The sequence below is a fragment of the Nanorana parkeri genome, unplaced genomic scaffold (assembly GCF_000935625.1).
Source record: "Nanorana parkeri isolate BGI_ZX_2015 unplaced genomic scaffold, ASM93562v1 scaffold904, whole genome shotgun sequence".
NCBI lineage: Eukaryota > Metazoa > Chordata > Amphibia > Anura > Dicroglossidae > Nanorana > Nanorana parkeri.
In genome coordinates, this window is record NW_017307172.1 from 439,482 (window position 1) to 461,796 (window position 22,315).

Sequence of the window (22,315 nt, forward strand, 5' to 3'; positions counted from 1 at the left end):
CCGCCTGGAGGCCGCAAACGAGACCTGGGCCTCGAGTAGTGGCCGTGGCCGCCGCACGGACCGCGGCACCCGCGGCTGCGCCGGCGGTCCAAACTGACACCCTCAGCCGACCCAAGCCTCTCTACAGTGCTCACACCCAGGCACACCGCTGGCCAGGGCAGCCCCCACTGCCCAGGCAAGCATCCAGGCCCCATGAGGGAGAGGGAGGGGGGAGCTGAAAAGCTGCAGCTGGGACAGACCCAGTGCAGCCAGCTTACCTGAGAGCCGGTTCCCACAGCACAGGCACAGCAGATACTTACCAGGCCCAGGCGTGCAGGGAAGCAGCGAAAGGCGGGTGCCCCCGACCTCAGACGCGGCGCCGCCAGCCTGCGGGGAGTGCTGTGACAGGCGGGCCAGGACCCCCTGTCATATGCACCCCCCGGGACGAACCCGCAGGCACCCAGAGGGACTACTAGTCGCAGCCGACCCACTGTGGCAGAGTCTGCATGCGCCCAACAGCCACCCAGGGGAGACAACAAGGATCCATCTCCATCCAGCATGTCGCCCTGGTGACACTTGCTAGAAGAATCGTGAAAAAAAATGGAAGGAAAGACATTTTCCAGATAATTTTTTTTAGCTCCTTACTTCTGACGCTAGGCAAAAAACTGGAGACTTGTCAGCAGGTGGGGGGTTGGGCCACCAGCAGGGGCCGCCCCTTGGCTGTCTTTGTCTTTTTGTTATGTGCCTAGCATCCTACTCTTGCAGGCGGCGATATACCCTACCATACAGGATCTGCGATCTGTTGCCCTGTGTCCTTCAATGAAAGGGAGAGAAAATATTTTTCTATATACTAATAAAGTAAGCCAATAGGCTAATTATTGAGACTGGTTGAAATATAACCTCTTTTTTTCACCTCACTATCCTTCAGAGGTGGTATCTATTGTTTTTGTATGCAAATAGGTTATCAATCATACCTATTGTTGTGTATTTACCTCTTTCTTTCACAACCCAACAATGGGAACAATCGTTCAAAACCTATGCTTCTCAATCTCGTTTCATAGATCATTGGAAAGTCTCACAAAAGATCCTTTCAATATGGTATCTTACTCCTCTTCGATTGTCCAAAATGTTCACTTCTTCATCCCCAGTTTGTCGGTGGAAATGTGGTCTAACTGGCCATAGTTTGCTCATTTGTTTGGTCATGCAAAGGTCTAGCAAGCTTTTGGCATTCTATTTTTCATCTAATGGCTTCTTTTTCAGACCATTTAATCGTGCCAAACCCTCAAATGGCATTATTGAGCATTGGTATTGATAAATACCCTTTTATGCAAAAATCTGTCATTATGCATACTCTTTTCACAGCCAGACTCCTTATAGCTAAATATTGGACACCATCTGATGCTTCATCCATCCAGGAACCCATAGTAATAAAGTGGCTAACAATGCATATATGAGTGATTATTACCATTTCAACTAAATGCTCACCATTTATTCCTGCATAGATGGAGCTAGTGGATCTCTTTCTCTTCTAATATTAAGGACATTTACGTGTAGATCTCTGTTGATTACACTGGTCCAAAAGGAGAAAGCCTCAGAAATTAAAGTAGCTAAATTTTAGCAGAATTGGGTTACTAATAAAGGGAAATTAAGTCCTGGGTATTAATTGGCTCCAGTTTCCAAGATACAGCTTCAGGTCAAAATTGCATCACGATAATTCAAAATTATGAGGGGTGTGTGTGATTATGCTGCATAACTTTTCTGCAAAATGTGATATAGCAATGAGAATGGTGCCACACCAATCATTATACATTTCTCTTTTAATTGATACCAATAACATAACTTTCCATTATTTTATTTTTTTCATGTAACATTGTCATGCCTTTTGCTTGTTGTAATCTGGAGCCCAGTAGCTCTGCCTTACTCTTAGGCAATTCCAAATCCCTGACCAGGTCATTTAGTTTACTCTGTGAAATTAGATGTGGTTTAGGAGGAGCATACAGTGGGCTAAAGCTTGGGTCTGCTGACATCGACGGCCCTGGATCAGCAGCATCCTGCTCATCGTCTTTATCATCTGAGTCTAGAGAGTAGGATTCTGGTGGATCTGGAATAGGCAAGTCCTCACCAGGACGTAGGTGTGGATGGAATGTTTAGATATTCAACAGTCCATGTCTTCTTTCTTGAGATCCCTTTTGCAATTGGGGGAACCATGCAAAAATAGCAGTCACTACTATGATTGGTGGGTTCCCTACACACCATTGGGACAGTGAAAGGCATGGACTTTCTCATCTTGTTTAGCCAATGACACAGTTTAGTTGCACATGTAATGCAACAATAATGAGGGGCCCAACTCTTGTGCTGATCCCCTATTTTGCATCTGAAATATAGGTGGTACGCCTTTCTTACCACTGCCATCATACTGCACTTTTGAGATGCAAACGTAATCTCACCACAAATGTAGCAGAAGTTGTCTGTGTTGTTTACACAGTTTTGAGGCATCTTGGCTTCTGAGGGAAATATCATGCAACTGTTCCTTGGAAATGTTAGGCAATTACACTTTCACAAGCCACCAGATATAACTGTATGATGCGTAGCTCTGACCAAGACAGATGTACCTTGCAATAAAAGAACAGTTTCAGTTAGGTAATAATATTTAGTCTCAAAGTGAAGATACATTTATACACTTCCATGTCGTACCATTTCCATTGTTCTACTGTACTTTGTCGAGAAGTTAAAAGGCATCATCATCATCATCAGACATCTCCCTCCCTTGTAGGCCAATATACTCGCCTGTGTATACATCTTTATTGTGAAATATCTTGAAAATGCTAGCCAACCAGCACCTTTATCACCCGTTTTCTAATTAATCTAATCAAAATAGGGAAGAATTAACACATTTTATCTCGGAGCTCAATCATTTCCCCAAATTTGTAGAGCACTGTTATGTATTATTGCTTTCTTTTTTCTTGGGCCATCCAGAACTAGATTTCCATCCATTTCCTCAATATCGTTATTGTCTTCTCTCCTTTTCCAGTCTCTTGTTCTTCCCTCTGTTTTTTCCACCTTTCTCCCTCGTTTGTGTGTCTTATGTTTTTACTTCTTCATGAGGAACATCAGTATGTATGTTAACTCTTTAGTCCAGTTTTTCCTCCATATGTAATATAGCACTATATTGTATCCCTGTTCAAACTATCTTTCTGGTATATTGAATACAAATCTAAAGATTAAAATACAAATCCTTCTCCATTTCTCAGACACCCCAGCTACATATAGTTCAAACACCTCAGAGGGGCCCTTAAAACTTGCGGGTATCCAGACTGGGCCTTTGCCAAAATGGAAAGAAGAGAAAAGAACACCAAGGCCACCAGTGATGGTGAAAAGCATGACAAATGAAAGAATATGATCATCCCATATGTAGCTGGGGTGTCTGAGAAACTTTTTATAAACAGCACACCCCTGTCTGCTTTAAACCCAGCAACACCTGCTTCACTCAAAAGATCCAACTCCTAAACACAAGATGAACAACATTGTGTATGCAATCCAGTGCAATGAGAAGTGGTCAGAATTTTATGTCGGTGAAACAAAACAGCAGTTACACCTGTGTATGGCGTAGCATAGAAGAGCCAAACCCTCTGGTCAGGATTCAGCAGGAAAAGGTCACTCCTTTGAAGACAGTCAAGTATGCATCACAGACAGTGAGGAGGACTGGTTTACAAGAGGTGTAAAAGATTTATGTGAAAATGGAGAAGACAAGCTTAAATAGAGGCGTTTGGTGAGACATCTATAGTCTGCCACATACAATGCTGTTTTAACACCTCTCTCGGGTTAATAACATTTGCTAGCTCCTATTATGCAAATAATATCAACACTACTATTACATTCATGAGATCTCTGACCCCATGCTGGTTATGTTCAACAGATTATGTTGATTAGAGCAACATTCATCATATTTACTCCCAGAGAATTTCTGTACTGGTCATTCTGAATTGAGAAAGCTAGTCGGATGACAAGTGAAACATCTTCAAGAAAAATAAATTTAAGTGACATTTAAGTCACCCCCCCTGCTTTAAGGACTTACCTTAAATTATGCCTCTCGATCCGATCATCTTCTTCCTTTCACTTGTGCTCAGCAATCCCTCCAGCGCTGGTGCCAGTCTCTGATCCAGTGCAGACTGTTGTATCTTCCTGTCCCACAGTGTCTGTCCGACGTACACACTCACGGCTGAGTGCATTCAGCTCCACTGTGCCTCTCCTGTTATCCCCGCTGAAGACCTCTACTGCGCATGTGCCCGCCCCATCACCCTGCAAGGCCGCTCGAGAAGCTTCAGATCTTCGTGTAGGAGTGAGCAGCAGAGACGGAAGTGTTTACCTTTTTGGTAACTTTTTAATTTTTTTGCATATATCTACTGCTTACAAGCAGTAGATATATGCAAAAGCAAAGGAGAGTTTAATTCTGCATTAAGTCCAGTTGCTTTGATTTATTATTTACAGATTTATTTTGTTATATTAATTTAGCACTGTGTTTCCAAATACTTTATGTTGCATTCTGGCGGCAGAATATACATCCTGAATAATCCATGTATTTTTTCCATGTAATCCATGTATCAATCCATGTATTTTCAGCATTCTTGCACCACCTTTGCCAGCTGATATCTAGTTATCTGCCCAGCATCTGCCAAGAGTGGATGAGTGTGCATAAAAACAAAGAACACCTTTATATGACCAAATCTCCCTTAGAATCTTGGTATGTAAGAATAACTCAATGCATTCCTTTACTCTATTCTACTAACAGATAAAAAACAATAACCACTTCAAGCGGGTGGCCGTATATACACGGCCATCTTACTCTTCAAAGGATTACTAGGTGAAAATAAAAGCCAGAAAAAAATAAACTATAAATGGCTAATAATCTAATGAGTGATAAGCTGCAATGTATGGTTTCAGTTACACTTTAACCATGTTCTTTCAAAGTTAGTGCTACTGATCATGTCTAGCCCCTATTAGCTACTTTTAGCTACCCCTATGCATCTGTTCCAGCGATGGATGTGCCTCATTGCTCTGGACTAGAATCCAGGTAGCAACAACAATGGATTTTGCTTGTACAATGTGATAGTCTCCGTCAGAGACACATGTGACTGTGACAAAACAAAAGAACATTGGAGAGACACTTGTTACCCATGGTACACTTAATTATTAGTAACTTCATTATTTTTAACTAAACTAATTCATAATATAATGTATTGAAATTGCTATCATATGTGCAATGCTGACCCAGTCATATAAAAGTCTGACAGTATAAGGAGAGGTAATGGCTGTGCACTGATTTCGGGAACAAAACATATCAGAGAAAACGTCTCACAGAACTGTCCATGCAATGTGCTAATTAGCTGTGTGCCAGGACGAGTTACAAAATGTCTCCTTAAGATTTAGCTTGTTTCTCACAGACCAATCCAAACCTGCCATGTTTGGTCAACTTAACCATGTAAATTGGAATGATATGTCTGGCTAAAATAGAAGCAATTTACATTTAACTAGGTAATAAAGCATATTTAAAGCATTTGTTTCCAAGTTTTAAGGCTTTCCCCACTTTTTTTTCACCTGGTAATCCTGCAAATAACACTTCCTATCCCTTGGCTATGCTCATTACCCCACTGTACTTAAGGAAGTAGCCATAGTTTTCAAATGCCTGGACTTGCCTGCCTTTCATCTCCATTACATTGTGGATTAATGACATTAGTTTACCAAAAATAAATACATTTGATTGTTTTTGCTGTCATCAGTTTACAGAAAGTGACAAGAAAACTGCATTCCAGTCATGATCAACAGGTTTTTTGCACTTGATAAAAATGTTCCTAGCCTAAAAAATCACAACTAATGTAGCCACCACATCTAAGGGCTGGCAAGCAGAAATATAGTATATGTATGTTGTTATCAGTTTAGACAGACTTTGAAGGAATAGAGCTGTATAAAGAAGGCATAAAATGTAAAATTTACTACACAATTAGGTACCTGTTCAGATGTTTTATAAAAGGCCACAGAGGCATTTACAAGTTTTAGTCGGTCTTCCATTTTCAGCATCAACTGTTGCCAATGAGAAGCTACTTTTTCTGCACAATCCCTGATCATATCCATATCATAATGGTTCGCTTGGAGCAAAGCCTCTGCTTTCTGCTGCACCTGCAGCGCATTTTGGTGTGTTTTCTGCAAAAGAACATACATCACAGAAGGTCTACAAAAATAAATAAGTTAAATGCATGCATGTTTATCTCAAAACAGATAGCTTAAATAAGAAAATAACCTCTTCTGTAATAATGAAGATCTTCATTATTAATACCACTATTCGGCCACCCATTATTTATTTACCAAAAAATAAAAAGCTTGTAGATATATTTTAATAATTAAAGTGACTTTACAGGCAGGGATCCCCCCCGTAATGCTGCTTTAAGGACTTACCTTACATGATGCCTCTTGATCGGAACAGCTTCTTCCTTCCACTCGTTTTCCACAGTCCCTCCAGCGCTGGTGCCGGTCTCTGATCCACCCCAGACTCCAAGTCCCGCGGTGACTGTATGATGTGCGCGTTCCCGGCTGCCTCCATTCAGCTTCAGCGTTGCTCTCCCCCTCTACCCTCTGACGATCTGGGCTGCACATGCGCCCACCCACACTTCCTTCTTCCCAGCATTAAAGAGCTGCTGTCAAAACTTATTTGAGGAACTTTTACATTTTTGACTAATACTTTAAAGAAAATGTCCAATCATTTTTACATAGTGGGTACAGTAGTTTTTTGTTTTGTTTCCCCTCTCTCTTGCTGGGTAGATTGCCCACCTCTTTCTGTCTCATTCACATAGCAAGAAGTGAAAGGTAACAATAGTATAAAAAGAATCTCTACTAATAAAAAACAGGTTTTACTGACCCCCACAACGTGGATTCCTGACCACATAAACACATTGACTCTGCATATTTTTGAAGCCAATAAAGCTTTATTTATTTTTTTTGATCCATGAGGCTTTTCCAGGATGAAGTTGCATTGTGACTAGAGAAGTCAGCAAATTGATGATCAAATTCTTGTTGGAGATCTTCAATTGCAGTAGCATACTGATCAACAGGAAATACATAAATGCAACCACTCTTTTTCTTCAATTATGGACTTGAATGTTGGAAAATAGCTGAGGTTTTTTTGGTAAACTGTGTTTTCCATAACTGGACTTTTATGGAAAATGTTTTCAATTTGTCAAAAGCCATAGTGATAAACTGGTTTGGGCCCTGCAGCTTCCGATTAAGTTTGATCAGCTCCTGTGTGATATCAACCAAAAATGCTATGTCTATGACCCATTTAGTATCAACAAGCTCAGGAACATCCAGTCTTCCATCCATCACAGATTTCCTGCCTCAGTGCATAAAATCTCTTCAGAACATTGCCTCTGCTCAGCCAGTGCACCTCTGTAAAGTACAGGACATCACAATACACTGCTCTTATTTCCTCCAAAAAAAAACATGAAACTGGTGGTGCTGTAAGCCCATTGATCAGATGTAGTTAATGCATTTCACCATAAGTGACATCAAATTTCAAGCATTTGCTGCAAAGTACCTGGTGATGAATAATGCAATGCAAACAATAGTAGGATCGGCATTTTCTTGTTCTAGTTTTCTTTGTATTAGCGCCACTAGGCCATTTTCCCCCAGTCATTGATGGGGCACCAGGGCTGCCATCAGAATATTTGGGGCCCCTTACACAGCTTTAGGCCTGGGCCCCCCTGCCACCACACCATATGCCTGTCCCATTGAGTCCACCCATTGACCCTCCAATTGTGTCATTCCATTGACTGTCCCACCGGGTGCTTCAGTACACCCACTTTTATTTTAACACCAAGAGCTGTACTGCACTTATTACCAACAGCAAAAACAGCGGCGGACCTAAGGAACAAACTAGCCCCCCAACCCTCCCCGGTGGTCTCCGCACCAGAGGAGCTTACACTCTACTGTCCCCCCACAGTCTCACACTATTATTGTTATATGTTGTCATTTATATAGCTCTGACATATACCACAGTTTTGTACAGAGCACACCGAACTTGCCACATGAGTCTCCGTACCAGAGGAGCTTCTAATCCAGAATGGCACGGGCTATAGGGGGACTACAAATCCCAGCAATACATTAATCAGCAATGCAGAATAGTATATGAATTGGATTCAGAACTTAGTAATACACTGGACTCTGGACTTACAATGCACTGGTCTCAGGACCCAACTGAGACCCCACACATACCTGAGACCCCACACAGTCCACCTGAGAGTGGCCTTCCAGAGCACACCATAGATCTGAGACTCTCTATGGTGGGCTCTGCATGGTCTCAGGTGGGCTGGTCAGGGTCCTTTTCCCTGCATCTCCCTCCTAGCAATTCTTGCCCGCTGCTGCTGTGGCCCAGTCTCCTACGTGGCTGGCGCTGCTGGGGACCGGTCGGAAGAGACGTAGTTGGAGTTCAGAACACTGGCAGCCAGTGACGGACCTAAGGAACAAAGGGCCCTGGTGCAAGATTTGTGTTTGTCCCCCACGGCTCTTACAATGCCCATAGTGGCCAACTGACCACTTGAAAGCCCTCACTGGCCACCAGAAAGCCCACATTGGCCACCTGAGAGCAGAAAAACAAGCTCCCACTGATTCTGCAATATGGTGACTTGCATGATAATTTAATTATACATTACAATGTAATAATTGTAACAATTCCCAGAAATACTTTATACAGCAATGCAAAATGACATCCGCTATAGAGGACTACAACTCACAGCAAAACTTTTTAATGGCAATGCATAAAGCCTTTGGTTACAGAGGACTACAATTCCCAGCAATACTTTATATGGCAATGCATAATGACACCAGCTATAGAAGACTACAACTCCCAGCAATAGTTTATTATACAGTGTTTGCAATTCTGCATTGCCTTATAAAGTTCTGCTTAAAGTTTTAGTCTTCTATAGCCGTTACCATTCTGCATTTATAAATAAAGTATTGCTGGGAGTTGTAGACCTCTATAGCTGATGTTATTCTGCACTGCTGCAATACGGAATGACACCAGCTATAGAGGACTAAAAATGTAAGCAATATTTTATACATACATGCAAAACAATTCCATTAGTTACAGAGGGCTACAAACAATGTCACTTAAGGCACATAGATTAAAGTAGCCACCTAGTTTGACTGTCCACACTGTGGGAACACATGCAACAGGGAGGGCTCTGTAATCAAGTGGCTGTGCGCTCGTTCCTCCCGGCCGAGGCCCCAGCGCTGCCCCAGAGTGTGCCTGCAGGATGCTCTATTTTCTCCTCCCACCTGGCTCTCTCCTCACTACCCGATGCCTGCTGCCCCACACCCCCAACCATCTCTTACCACTATCTTGGAGCTGCTGGGGCCCGACCTCCTCCGTCGCAGGTCCAGCGCTGTGGGGGCCCGGCCTCCTCCACCTCCTCCCGTCACCTGTATGGCCGATACCCATGTTAAAGGTCCTGGGTCCCCCAGGCTGCCCGGGCCCCTCACATCAGCCATTCCCCCTGATGGGGGCCCTGCCAGGGCAGCACTATCAATTGCATCACATAGTTGCTAAAATGTGTTGCTGCCTGTTTCCTTTTCCTGCATTGCAATTAAACTGAGCAACTCTTCAGTCACTTCAAAATGGTAATTAATTCCTCTGACACATACAGCGAGCTGCACAGTGTCATTTATGTCAGTGCTCTCATCAAGTCAACAAATAAAAACAGAACTTTGTAGAACTTTGACACATCACTGATCCTATCTGCCACTGTATTTGCTGATAGGCTGATGTTTTTCGGAATAGATTTGCCTCTTAGGGCAAAAGATATCAGCCAAATTTAACATACAATCTTTAAGAAACTGACCTTCAGTAAATGGTTTTCCTGCTTTTGCAAACTGCTCACTCACCACATAGCTAGCCTCAACTGCCGCATTATTTTCCTTTTTTTGCCCGTTTGAAGAGGTTTTGCTGCATGCACAGGCCTTTCTGAAGTTGTGCTATTTTTGCCTCTGACTTTCTTCTCCTTGATACTTTGCATACTGATCTGCATGTTTAGTACTATAATGCCACTTAAGGTTATAACCTTAAAGAACAGAATTATTTTCATTGAATATCAGGCAAGCAGCACTCTAATAAACTGCAAAAAAAAACAAAACAAAAAAACCCTTGTTCACTTCTCTAGAAATTTTATTTTCTCAGCATCCACTTTTCAATTGTAAAGCTGACATTATAGAGTATTACAGGGCCAGACAAAGTTGTCCTCTGCCAAGTATAATTTTCTATTTTTCACCTCCTCTTTTTGACAACACTTTGTACTTCAAGTTAAGGAGATAATACAGGAGATAATAAAAGATATATCTATATATATATATATATCTATATATATATATAGATATACGAGCACCGTGGCATGGCGCATCGTCTTGTTGGAAGAAGCCATCTCCATTGGGATATGCCATCAACATGATAGGATGAACTTGATCAGCAACGATACTTTGGTATGTTGTGCTATTCAGACGTTGTTCCGCCCAAATCCATGTGCGGGTAAGTACCAAGATGCCTTCGCGCATGGAATTCCAAGCTTTACCTCTCAAACACCTGATATAGAAAGGGACAGCAGAACCTTTATTAATACCATATTGAAGTAGGATTACAGTACCTTGGCCTTGTATTTTGCAGATATATGCTGTATATGTTACTCCTATCTATTTGGGTCTGAATTCCATCCATATTACCTGTACTACTTTGGTGTATAGTTTAGTTCTTGACAATGCTTGTTGCCGGAGCAGTGGTTCCCTTTTCACCCCTGCGTGGGACGTTGTTGCTCTCTGACTTGTTATAATGGCACCATGTGCTGTACTTTATTGTCAGTGTGTAATGCTTTTATATCAATAAAAATGTATATAGTAAAAAAAAAAGAAAACACAGAAGGGAAGTTCAGGTATACCTGGAATCCGTGGCTAGCCTTTCAACTCAAGACGGAGGAGTAACCAAACGTTTGCCCACTTTTTCCCATCATTTCTCTTCCCCAACTGCCCCCTCTCCTTGCCTATTTCTTCCCACACTCCCTTTCTGGTCTGTTCTCCATCTGGCTCGCAGGGCCTTCTCCGACTTTATTTTCCTGTTTTCGATCCCTCTCTATTCTTCTTTGCACTTCCCTGGCTACTTTCCATATCCCTGAGGCCATATACCACACACGTTTTAAAGGTTGAACAGTACCTATCCGAAGACAGGGAATGAGTTGGTCTAGCTTATGAGACTGAGGCCTGGGAGTAGCAAAAATGACTGGTCTTGGCCTCAGAAATGCTTTAAGTATTTCCTTCCTAAGGACTAGGCTTATTTTGCTGGGACAGATGTGTACTTTTAACCCCAGTGACATCCTTATTGAGGCTGCCTAAGGCAGCTACAAAAAAAGACATTGCGATTTAAAATGTGTGCAGAAATTCTTTTTTGCATGCCTGTTCCACAGCCCAACTTTTTATCCAGAGTCCTCTTCATGTTCACTAGCAGGAGGTTCATAAAGGATACAAGATTGGAAATAACCATTATTACATCTGCACAATAGCTTAAGGCTGTTGGCATGAGCCTACAATGCTCCACAATAAGAGGATCCATTTGAAAGGATCTCTTCCTTTAGCCCTAGTCCAGTTACGGATTGACATACTATCATCACAACCAGGGTAGGTTGCAATGTCAGGCCAGCCAGAGAAAACATTTTAGAAAGAATCTCCAAGTGTCAAAGAAATCCTCAAAAAACAGATGCATCATCCTCTATGAGGATCATCAGTACTTTATTAAGGTAGGATCCACAGTGGAAATGGTCCACTGATTTAAATTCAACCAGGTATAATGCCACCAAAATATTTGGGATTCAACAGCGTATCAGGAGTCTCCCAGTCCCCATAAAGAATGCCTGGAACTAGCAGGGGCACCAAAAGGTCTTGGTAGTCTTGGACCTCCAAGAAATCCCAGACAAGTAGTAGCACTAGTAGAAGCTGCAGGTTGATCCTACAGATTTATAGTGGCGCACACAGCATCAATAAGAGCTGAAATGGTTTATTTAATCCTAAGAGTAATGGCAGCAGCCTGCAACTTCTCATGACCATTTTCATCAATTAAGGATTTCTGAGACTCCCCAGACAGAGCCTCTGCAGAAGGTGACTCAAAAGCCAATAATGCAGGCAGATCAGAGACCAATTCTGCAGGGGAAAATATGGAGGCACATGTATGGTCTCTGCATTTAGAGAATGCAATTAAGGCGGAAATATGGCCGAATAAATCCTGCATAACTGGGCACATGTGCAAGGCTGTCCAAGGCAGGAAAACTACTCTTCAGAACAGAGTTGCAAGCTCCTCAACTGCTAGAACGCAGACACTTACCTCAGGTGTCCGCACCGCTACTTTTCATGCCTCACTCGGGATCCTGCAATGCCCAGAAATCCAAGGGAAAGCCTATTGCTGAGGTGATGGCATGGGCCTCAGCCAAGATGGCACATCAGTCTTCTCCACCTGCTGCCTCACAAACTGCAAAGTCAGCTTCCAGCAGGGATATGGAAGGTGGCTTCACAGACTGTGATCGATCTCAGACTAAATCAAATTCTGCCTTTTTCCAGCAGTTTGAATTGATGTTGCAAAAAGCCATTCACTCTACCTCTAACCAAATAACAGATCATCTTCCGAAAGAAATATGTGATACTGGTCATCGCATTGCGTCCTTGGAAGAGAAGTTTGATGATCTCCCAGGTGTGGTGACTGCTCTTGATAAAGCAGCACAACATATAACAGAATTTGTGCATTCTGAGAAAGCACCTCTTCCCCTATTTGGCAAATCATTAATACATCAGAACAGGACTGGGGTTTAATGAGGCGCTTAACCCTTGCATAAGTTTGTACAAATCTTATTTATTTAAAAATACATTGGTTGTGTGGTATATTGCCCTTCCCTTAAAACTAGGATCCATATTCGCCCTTGACACTCAGTGTTAGGTGAGTAGCGGCACATGGCTGTCTGCTAATACCTCATGTTCAATGTAAAAACTATATAACTATGTGAAAAATAATCAATGTTTTTGAATAACTGATTATATATTTATGTTAGATTAGCCACCCAATGTCCCCAGAAGAAGTGCATGAGCGAAACACGCTGGGACACAAAAACCTTGGCACGCAAGCCAGTGAAAATTACCATATGATAGATTGAATACTAGAGAACAAATGAAGATGAATCATGGGTAAGGTATACAGTGTTTCATTTGGTATGTGTATGTACTATGGCTTATATGTATGTAATGTTATCCTGATTTTGAATGTTTAAATAAATAAGATTTATACAAACTTATGCATTGGTCATGCACCTCATTAAACCCCAGTACTGTTCTAATGTATTAATGCTCTTGATAAAGACATAGTCTCTCTCCAGGAGGACAATAAGGCACTCCTTTCTAAATTGGAAGACATGGAGAATCACTCCCGCTGCTCACTTTTGCGAATTTGGGGCCTCCCTGAACACATCACGGACCTATTCTCTACTGTCACAGGCCTTTTCCAAGAACTGGCCCCTGACATCCCTGCGGAACGCCTGGAAATAGAATGCACACATCGGACCCTTAAGGTGCCCATCCACTGTTTGAATTTTGGCTGTTTTTTGACGAACCTGATGGAATTTGCATAGTGTGTGCTGCTGTTGGCACCCTTTCGATCGGCATCCCTCTGATCAGCTGATCGAAGGAGCCAGTTGGAAAATCTTTGATCAATCAGAGGCAGCAGCCAATGATTTGCCGTTTTGGTAAGGTATTCGGACAGGTGCCAGGGGCATCTGCCAGAATACAATGTAAACAGCAGGATTCCTCAATAGACACGCTGTTAGGGTCTATAAAATTTTTATATGCACCCGCGGGCTGAACGTAAAATAGATCAGTGTATGGACAGCTTTACTCGTAAGAAGCCTGACGGACCCCTGCATGATGTGCTGTTGAAATTGCATTACTACCGCACAAAAGATTCACTTCTCAATACTGCCAGAGAAAAGGCCTCTCACATCCTGCTTATCTTTCAGGCACATGAGTATCAACGCTTTGCTGACCTGGCACCATCCACCATTGCCAAAAGAAGATTGATGAAACCATGCTCGGTCGTCCTCACTAAGCACCACAAACGGGGATTCCCATTTTGCCTCCTCTTTTCTCATGGCAGTAAACATCATGACTGTACCACTTTGGTAGGACCTCAATCGGAGCTTTCCGTGCTGGAGCCCTCTCCTCACTCTCAACATGCCAAGTCTGCCTCCTCCTCTAAGCGGTTTTTGTAGTGACTCATTCCCTACCCATTCTGGAGACTCCAGAGGCACTGCTATCAAGATGCCTCCTAGACCTCCAGGTTGATTCGCTTCTTTTCCGATTCTTTTCACTCTGATGCTAGCGCTACCTCACCACACCTCCTGCTCCCATGGCTGGTTTCCTCAGCTCCCATGGCTGGTTTACTCAGGACCCCTATTCTTCCAATAAATCTAAACTAGATTCTGCATGTCAGGCCCTAAATCTAAACCTAAATATTATTTACTTAGTAACATGGACTTCATCCAAGCTAATAAACTAAAAGCCCTTGGCCCCTCCTTTAAATCATTTAAATTGTGCACCCCTATGGGCAATCTCTCCAACACCAGCATTTCTCTACCCTATACTTCTCCGCAGGTCAAGTCTCTGAACTTGAGGCGGATCGGTTCTTTGCTGATCTAGGTCTGTCCTCTGCCGGCCGATCAAATGGAATCTTTTGAGGCCTCCATCACAGGCAAGGAGGTGATCCGAGCCCTATCTTCTCTATCTCATGGCAAGAAACCAGGCCCAGATGGCCTTCTGGTTGTCTACTACCACAAACATCAAGATCTTTTGGCTTCCCTCCTAATGCCATCCTTTAATTAATGGTTTCCGAGGTGGCGGATCCCTCAGTCCTGACTCTCGTATGGTATCTATTTGCATGATTCCCAAACCACATACGGACTACTCTAACTGTTCAAACTGTTCAGACCTATCTCCCTCATCAATGTTGACCTTAAAAGTTTGGTGAAGATCTTGACACACCAACTGAAATTAGTGATTAGTGGTCTCATACTTATGATCAGGTTGGATGTATCCCCTCCAGACAGGCTAGTGATAACATTTGTCGTATGACCCTTCTTACACTCAATAGCATACCCATCATGCTTCTCTCCCTTGACATCAGAAAGGCTTTTGACACTGTCTTCTGCCCTACCTTTTTTTACAACCTGCGCTGGTGGGGTTTTGGTCCACATTTTCTTAATTGGATGTGTTCCCTCTATGAATTCCCATTAGCGCATGTTAAATACTCTGGTTTCAGATCCTCCCCTATTCCTATCATGAAGGGCACTCGCCAGGGATGCCCCCTATCTCCTCTACTCTTTGCCCTAGTCTTAGAGCCCTTAGTCCAAAAAGATCTGTTCCTCCACTGTTCCTCCTTCGCCATGCCAATATAGATCACAAAATTTCCCTCTTTGTGGATGACTCTCTCATACTGCTTTCTAATCCTATGGTCTCCTTACCCAACCTTACCAAAATGTTGTCAGACTTTGAATCCCTTTCAGGTTTGTGTGTTAATGAGTCTGTGGCCATGAATGTATCATTATTACTTCACATTGTCTCCACTCTATGCAACTGTTTCCCTTTCTAATTGTGCACAGATCATCTCCAATACCTGGGCATCAAATTGCTACCCTCATATCATTATCTCTATAGGGATAACTGCCCTGCAATGTTATCTCATCTTATCAGTATGTTGCAGAAATAGTCTGATTACAATCTCTCATGGTTGGGTAGGATAGCGCTAGTAAAAATTACATTCATGCCCAAACTTCTTTATTTATTCCATATGATCCCAGTTGTAGTTTATTCTTCTATGCTTCAGTCCTTATAATCTCAAGTTTTTTTTCCGCTTTATTTGGGGTGACTGCCTTCCAAGAGTTCCAAGACAAACTCTTTATTTACACATATCTCGGGGAGGGTTAGGGGTCCCGAATCTCCTTAAGTACTATCAGGCAGCCCAAATTGGTCAGCTTACCAAGTATCACGCTACGTACAAAGTGCCCCACTTGGCTCCTATTGAGGAATTGTTTCTACACCCAATGCAGATTGCTAACATTTCATGGCTTCCTCCCAAACTTAGACCCCCTATCCGAAACCCCATTACCCCTCATGCGCTCAGTATTGGGGATAATTAAATCAACAGCTGGCTTGCTCTTTGAAACTCAGCTTTCTGCCCAGCTCCTAAGAGCTTTGCAACCTGGTCTAACTGTGGTCTTAGCCACTTATGGAAATTTCAAACGATGGAAGAGGTAAAGCCGTCTCTATACTTGCAAGCTCACTACCTCCAAATCAAAGCATGTATCTCAACACATGCTAAACAATTAGGATCTGATAGAAAATTATCAAAGTTTGAATTGATTTGCCAAGATACTCCTCACACCGCGGGACTCATTTCAGTTCTGTATTCTTCCTCGCTTACACCCCCCTATATCATATGTAGCCAAATGGGAGCAAGATCTCGGAGGGTGGCTCCTTTTGTGGCCTTCTACAATATCCAGTTCACATAATGCAGGTATGCTGGAAATCAAGTATAAAGCCCTACTACGATGGTACCTGTGAGGATAGCTGCCTTTGCCCCACAATACTCTCCCCTCTGTTTTCGAGGCTGTGCAGATCTAGACTCATACATACACATATGATGGCAGTGCCCGTTAGTTGTGACATTTTGGGACCATATTTTTAGAATCCTTTCCTCACTATTGCACAAGACAATTGTCAATTACCTATTCCTAGCTTTTTCTGCTTCTTTTCAAACCTCTCTTCACGTTCCAACGCCGCAAGAAGGAAATTGCCAAGTCTTGGAAATCTAACTCCCTCAGCATTTCTAATGTTATGTCCATTGGATACTGTCCTAAGAGAAAAAAAACTGCCAAACTAAATAACACCATCTCATGGGTTTCGGCAGAAAAATAAATAAATAACACCATGCCCAAATTTGAGAAAATATGGTCGCCATGGCTGGAGAAGTACGTGCCCGATGACCTGCATCATCATCTCCTTACCCTTTAGAGGTTTTTTTTGATTGTTCCCCTCTACGACAAGTGGTCCATCTACCCACGCACAGTCTAGACTTCCCCCTCCTTCCCTCTCATCTCCTCCTTCTCTTCCTTTCCCCCTACTTCTACACCCTTTTCCTCACTTCTTGCTACTTCCCTTTTATCCAGAGGTACATACATTCTGTCTGACCCATTACCCCTATCATGGCACCGCTCTCTCAGCTCACCTCATCGGAACCATCATCATTTCCACCCATCCAGCTGAACATCCATCATCTACCTTGATTCACATCTTCACAATTGTCATATCCGTTGTTGCTGATGTCGCAGCATTTCTTACCTAATGGTAAGTTTATGCATTGTATTGTCCTAATTTTCCAACTTTTGGGAAAGAAAGAAGGCTTGGGCACAAGACTGAAAAGGGGGACATGCACAACAAGGCTGCCCTTGCATAAGAGGATGATCACTAAATTTAGGTCCCACTGCAGCAGGATGGTCAAGGCTGAAATTTGACCTGCAACAGTACTGAAGGTAAATCCACCCCACGCTAAAGAAAAGGCAAAACTCTGGCCACAGAAAGTTTGTGGGGAAATCCTTTATGAAGTAACTTTGTAAGCATTGAACATAGTTGGAAACAGTGTGTCAGACAAACTCCCCTCTCTCAGTAGCTAGCTTTCAACAGCCAAGTTCCTAAGCCAGCGGCTGTAAAACAGGGTGGAAGACAGAACAGAAGATTTGACTTGAAGTGTCAGCTACAAGACTAACCACATCTATGTATCATGGCCTTTGCAGTCAGTACAGAGCTACTAGAATAAATGGGATTCCCTCGGTTTCTATCCTGCGAAGAGGGCATGGCAGAAACTGCAGAGGTGGAAAGGCATAGATATGAGTGTATTAGTCTGACGAGGACAATAGAGCAATCTGCCGCATCTGCTCACAGATCCTTGGCCCTGGCCAAAAACTAGTCAAACTTCCTGGTGAAGTGAGATGCCAAGAGATCCACATCCAAGGTCCCCAAAAGAAGACAAAGCTAATAAAAAACTTGCAGATAGAGGGACCATACTCCACCCATTGAAGAATTACTGGCACCCCCCTTACCACAGCAACACTTCTTGTTTCTCTATGATGGTTCACTGAGTGAACTAACTGATGCCTTGTCTGAAGGGGAAGACAAACTATCATGTAACCTACATCTAGTAACCCAAAATATCTTCTATCTTACACCAAACTGTTTGAGATGTAAGACAACCAAGGGTCGGCAAACTCTTAATGACAACCCCCACTCCGAAAACCAGAGGTGGAGGCAAACCTGCATTAGGAGAACTCTTAAGCGGCCTTGGTAGAATTGGTGCCTGATTCAGTGACCAGCACTTGAGCCACAACAGTCTACTGAGATCTACAGTGCTGACAATTTGGAGACCAAAGGTCCAGAGCTGTGTTGCAGACATACTTCAAACCTTACATCAGCTGTTTTGTCAATACCACATAGGCAGGGGTAACCTGTTTATTTGCAAGACCCTGGTGCAGCACCGTGGCTCACTCAGTTAAGATCTAAGAAACCAAGGTGATAGTAAAAACAGGCCTGGATTAAGGCTTCAGTGACAGTATTGTTGAGTTCAGTGCTCAACACTGCCTCTGCTTTCCTGTCTGTAGGATCCTTGAAAGACAGTGATCCCCTCAGTGGCATGACTGTAACCTTAATAAGATGAGAAACCGGCAGATCCACCACTGGCAGGGAAGACCCACTTCTTTAAAAAAAGACATCTTTAAAAAAGACATCTTTAAAAGGATAGTGGACCAAAAAACTACTTTGGAAACTAAAAGAACTTGGTTTGCTGCAACTCCTTATGTATAAAGTCTTCAAGTAGGAGATATAAAACAAGAGGCCAAAAAAAGGCACCCCAGAGGTAGTAGGGGCATTCTCAATCTTCAAAATGTCCCCAATTGATCTAATGAGGGTGGACACCAACTCCCTATGACCACAATGGACACCTCATTGTCAGTACCACACTCATCAGATGCAGGCTTCCCTGAGGTAGGATAGATCCTTGTAAGTGCTTCTGAACTGCAGCATAGAAAAATCAGGTCTCCTCCCCTGTCAGTCAGAGCTCAGTGGTGTGATAAAGCCATTTTAATGGCTTGTTCACACCATCTCCAGACTAGATATGGACGTGTTCCTGCAAATGTGTATAGGCATGTTTTTAATGCATTCCAGTATGATTTTGATTTGTTCTAAATTGGTTTTGCTTGGGTTTTAAGTGTGTTCCAGTATGTTCTGGTGCGTTTACATGTGTCTGCATGTATTTTACGTGTGTTCCAGAGAAGAAGAAAAAATTAGCAGGCTGGACTAAAAAAAAAAAAATCCCTGTAAAACTGAATGTAAAGGTGTAAGCTAGTCTCATTGGAATTAATGTACATGCGTTTTGGGTCCAGGTAAAAAAAGGTTCTGGTTTGGACAAGCCCTTAATCACAGAACTGCACAGACAGAAACACAACTCATTTGGCAGGTAAAACTGCAAATGTGTTTTTGTTTTTATTTAAAAAATGTAACGTTTGCAGACAGCCACACAAACTATCAAGATATATACTTGCCTAACAAAACCCAACCCAACTTGCCTTAATCACCGAGATATGCAAATATGGTACAATATATACACACATTAGAAGTAAATCCAGAAAGAGGAAACATAACAGTAAACAAGAGTAAACAAAATAAGACAGAAGATTCAGGGAACAAAACATCCTGTTCTTAATAAGTCTTGCAAGATCAACAGAGAGGGGGCCATGCTAGCGACATTGAGCCATTTCTGCCAATTTATGTGGGCAACCCATATATATTATTCTTTCCCTAGGTACAAAAGAGTTTTAACTTGATTCTTTCATGTGCGTTCAAGTACGCCCTGGGGGTCGGAGGATGTGGGGAGAGCCAAGTTTGCACTTTTGCTTATTTACAATAAACAGGGTATGAATAACCAGAGTGATATTCACTCATAGTACAATAGAAATGGTATTCACTTAACCCAGCAAATATCTTTCAGGTTTAGGACAGTGCCTCAGCATATGTATGAGTTCCCGGGATGTTAGCACATCTAGGACAGGCAGGTGAATCTCTTCTAACCCACCGATAGAGGGACAAACCTCTAACCCTATAAAATATAAATTGAGTAAACTTCTGGGATGGGGAGAGCGAGAGATAAGTAACCTTTGACAACCCAACAGCCCACAACTCACCACTCTTCCACGAAGTCTTACATGAAAGCATAGTTGCACCATTATTATTGGTCATCAAACATAAATATAAAAAAATCAAGCCACTTTTATAATGCAGACTTAACTATGTCCTATACAAAAGGTAGATTTAACATACACTATATTGTCAAAAGTATTCAGCCATGGCACCTGCCTTTACATGCACATGAACTTTAATGGCATCCCAGTCTTAGTCCGTAGGGTTTAATATTGAGTTGGCCCACCCTTTGCAGCTATAACAGCTTCAACTCTTCTGGGAAGGCTATCCACAAGGTTTAGGAGTGTATCTATGGGAATTCTTGACCATTCTTCCAGAAGCACATTTGTGAGGTCAGGTACTGATGTTGGATGAGAAGGCCTGGCTCGCAGTCTCCGCTCTCATTCATCCCAAAGTTGTTCTATCGGGTTGAGGTCAGGACTCTGTGCAGGCCAGTCAAGTTCCTCCACCTCAAACTAACTCGCTCATCCGTGTCTTTATGGACCTTGCTTTGTGCACTGGTGTGCAGTCATGTTGGAACATCCCCGAACTGTTCCCACAAAGTTAGGAGCATGAAATTGCTCAAAATGTCTTGGTATGCTGATACCTTAAGAGTTCCCTTCACTGGAACTAAGGGGCCCAACCCCTGAAAAACAACCCCACACCATAATCCCCCCTCCAACAAACTTTACACTTGGCACAATGCTGTCAGGCAAGTACTGTTCTCCTGGCAACCACCAAACCCAGACGCGTCCATCGGATTGCCAGACATAGAAGCATGATTCATCACTCCAGAGAACACATCTCCACTTCTCTAGAGTCCAATGGAGGCGTGCTTTACACCACTGCATCTGAAGCTTTGCATTGCACTTGGTGATGTAAGGCTTGTATGCAGCTGCTCAGCCATGGAAACCCATTCCAGGACTTCCGGTTCCGGTGCCCACCACAGCGGCTGCACATGTAACGCGCTCCGGCTCCACAGGACAAAAATCAGCTTACAAATCCACAAACCGAGTGGAAAAAAACACGGGTTACTTACTCCCTTGCAGCTAGTGACATCATCCATGGACAGGTTCGTGGCCAGAAGCCAAACTCGCTCTCGCATGGGGACCCGAGCGGACGAGAAGGCTGCATCCCCGGATTGCGGTGCTCCTGAGGAACCGATAATGCAGGCAACCACCTCGATGGAGGAATCGGGATCGGAGGAGGAAAGACTGTTGGATCCTGCATCCATAGCAAAGGCAGTGGCGAGACTGCTTAAACCGATGATACACAAGGCGGTGGGCTCAGCCGCTTTCAAGGGTATCCGCTCACTACGACATGACATTCTGGCTCAAGCGCAACGCATAGGTGAGGTGGAGAACCGAATAGCTCTGCTGGAGGATGAATTGGCACAGGCCCACACGTACATAAGAGAGAACAACAAGAAGCAGAATGCGATGATGGAGAAACTAGATGACCTGGAGAACAGATCCAGGTGTAACAACCTGAGAATCATAGGCCTACCCGAGTCGTATCAGGCCGCGGCATTGCCTACCCTCTGCTCCCAAGCTATCCCCGGCTCTTCTGGGCCTACCCTCGGACTGCACCGTGGAAAGGGCACATCGCTTGGGGACCCAGAAACGGGTCACAGCGCCCTTGTGCGGTGATAGTTAAATATCTAAATAATGCAGATAAATCACTGATTCTCAAGGCCTTCCGGAACACTCCCGCTCTCCAGGTCGACGGCCACAAGATGCTACTCTTCGCAGACTATTCGGTGGAGGTTAACAGACGCCGCAAAGCATTTGCGGAAGTCTGCAAGACACTCTTTCAGCGGAACATCTGATTCTCCTTGGCCTACCCTGCCACTCTCCATGTGCAAATAGCAGAAGGGGAGCATAAGGTGTTCACATCTCCCTCTGATGCATATGCCTACCTGGATATGATGCCCCCCCCCCCTTGATCGAGATCAACGCACTCAAACTAGCGGAAAAAGGATGAGACTGTCACCACC

General features: G+C 43.3%; 1 protein-coding gene across 1 annotated transcript in view; it reads right to left on the reverse strand.

The window, feature by feature from the left end:
- LOC108794847 (triple functional domain protein-like) overlaps positions 1-22,315 on the reverse strand; it is a 660,684-nt gene that overhangs the window by 389,975 nt on the left and 248,394 nt on the right. Inside the window, exon 10 of the mRNA XM_018565963.1 lies at positions 5,986-6,177. Coding sequence (XP_018421465.1) covers positions 5,986-6,177 — 192 coding nt within the window. The remainder of the gene's footprint in view (positions 1-5,985; positions 6,178-22,315) is intronic.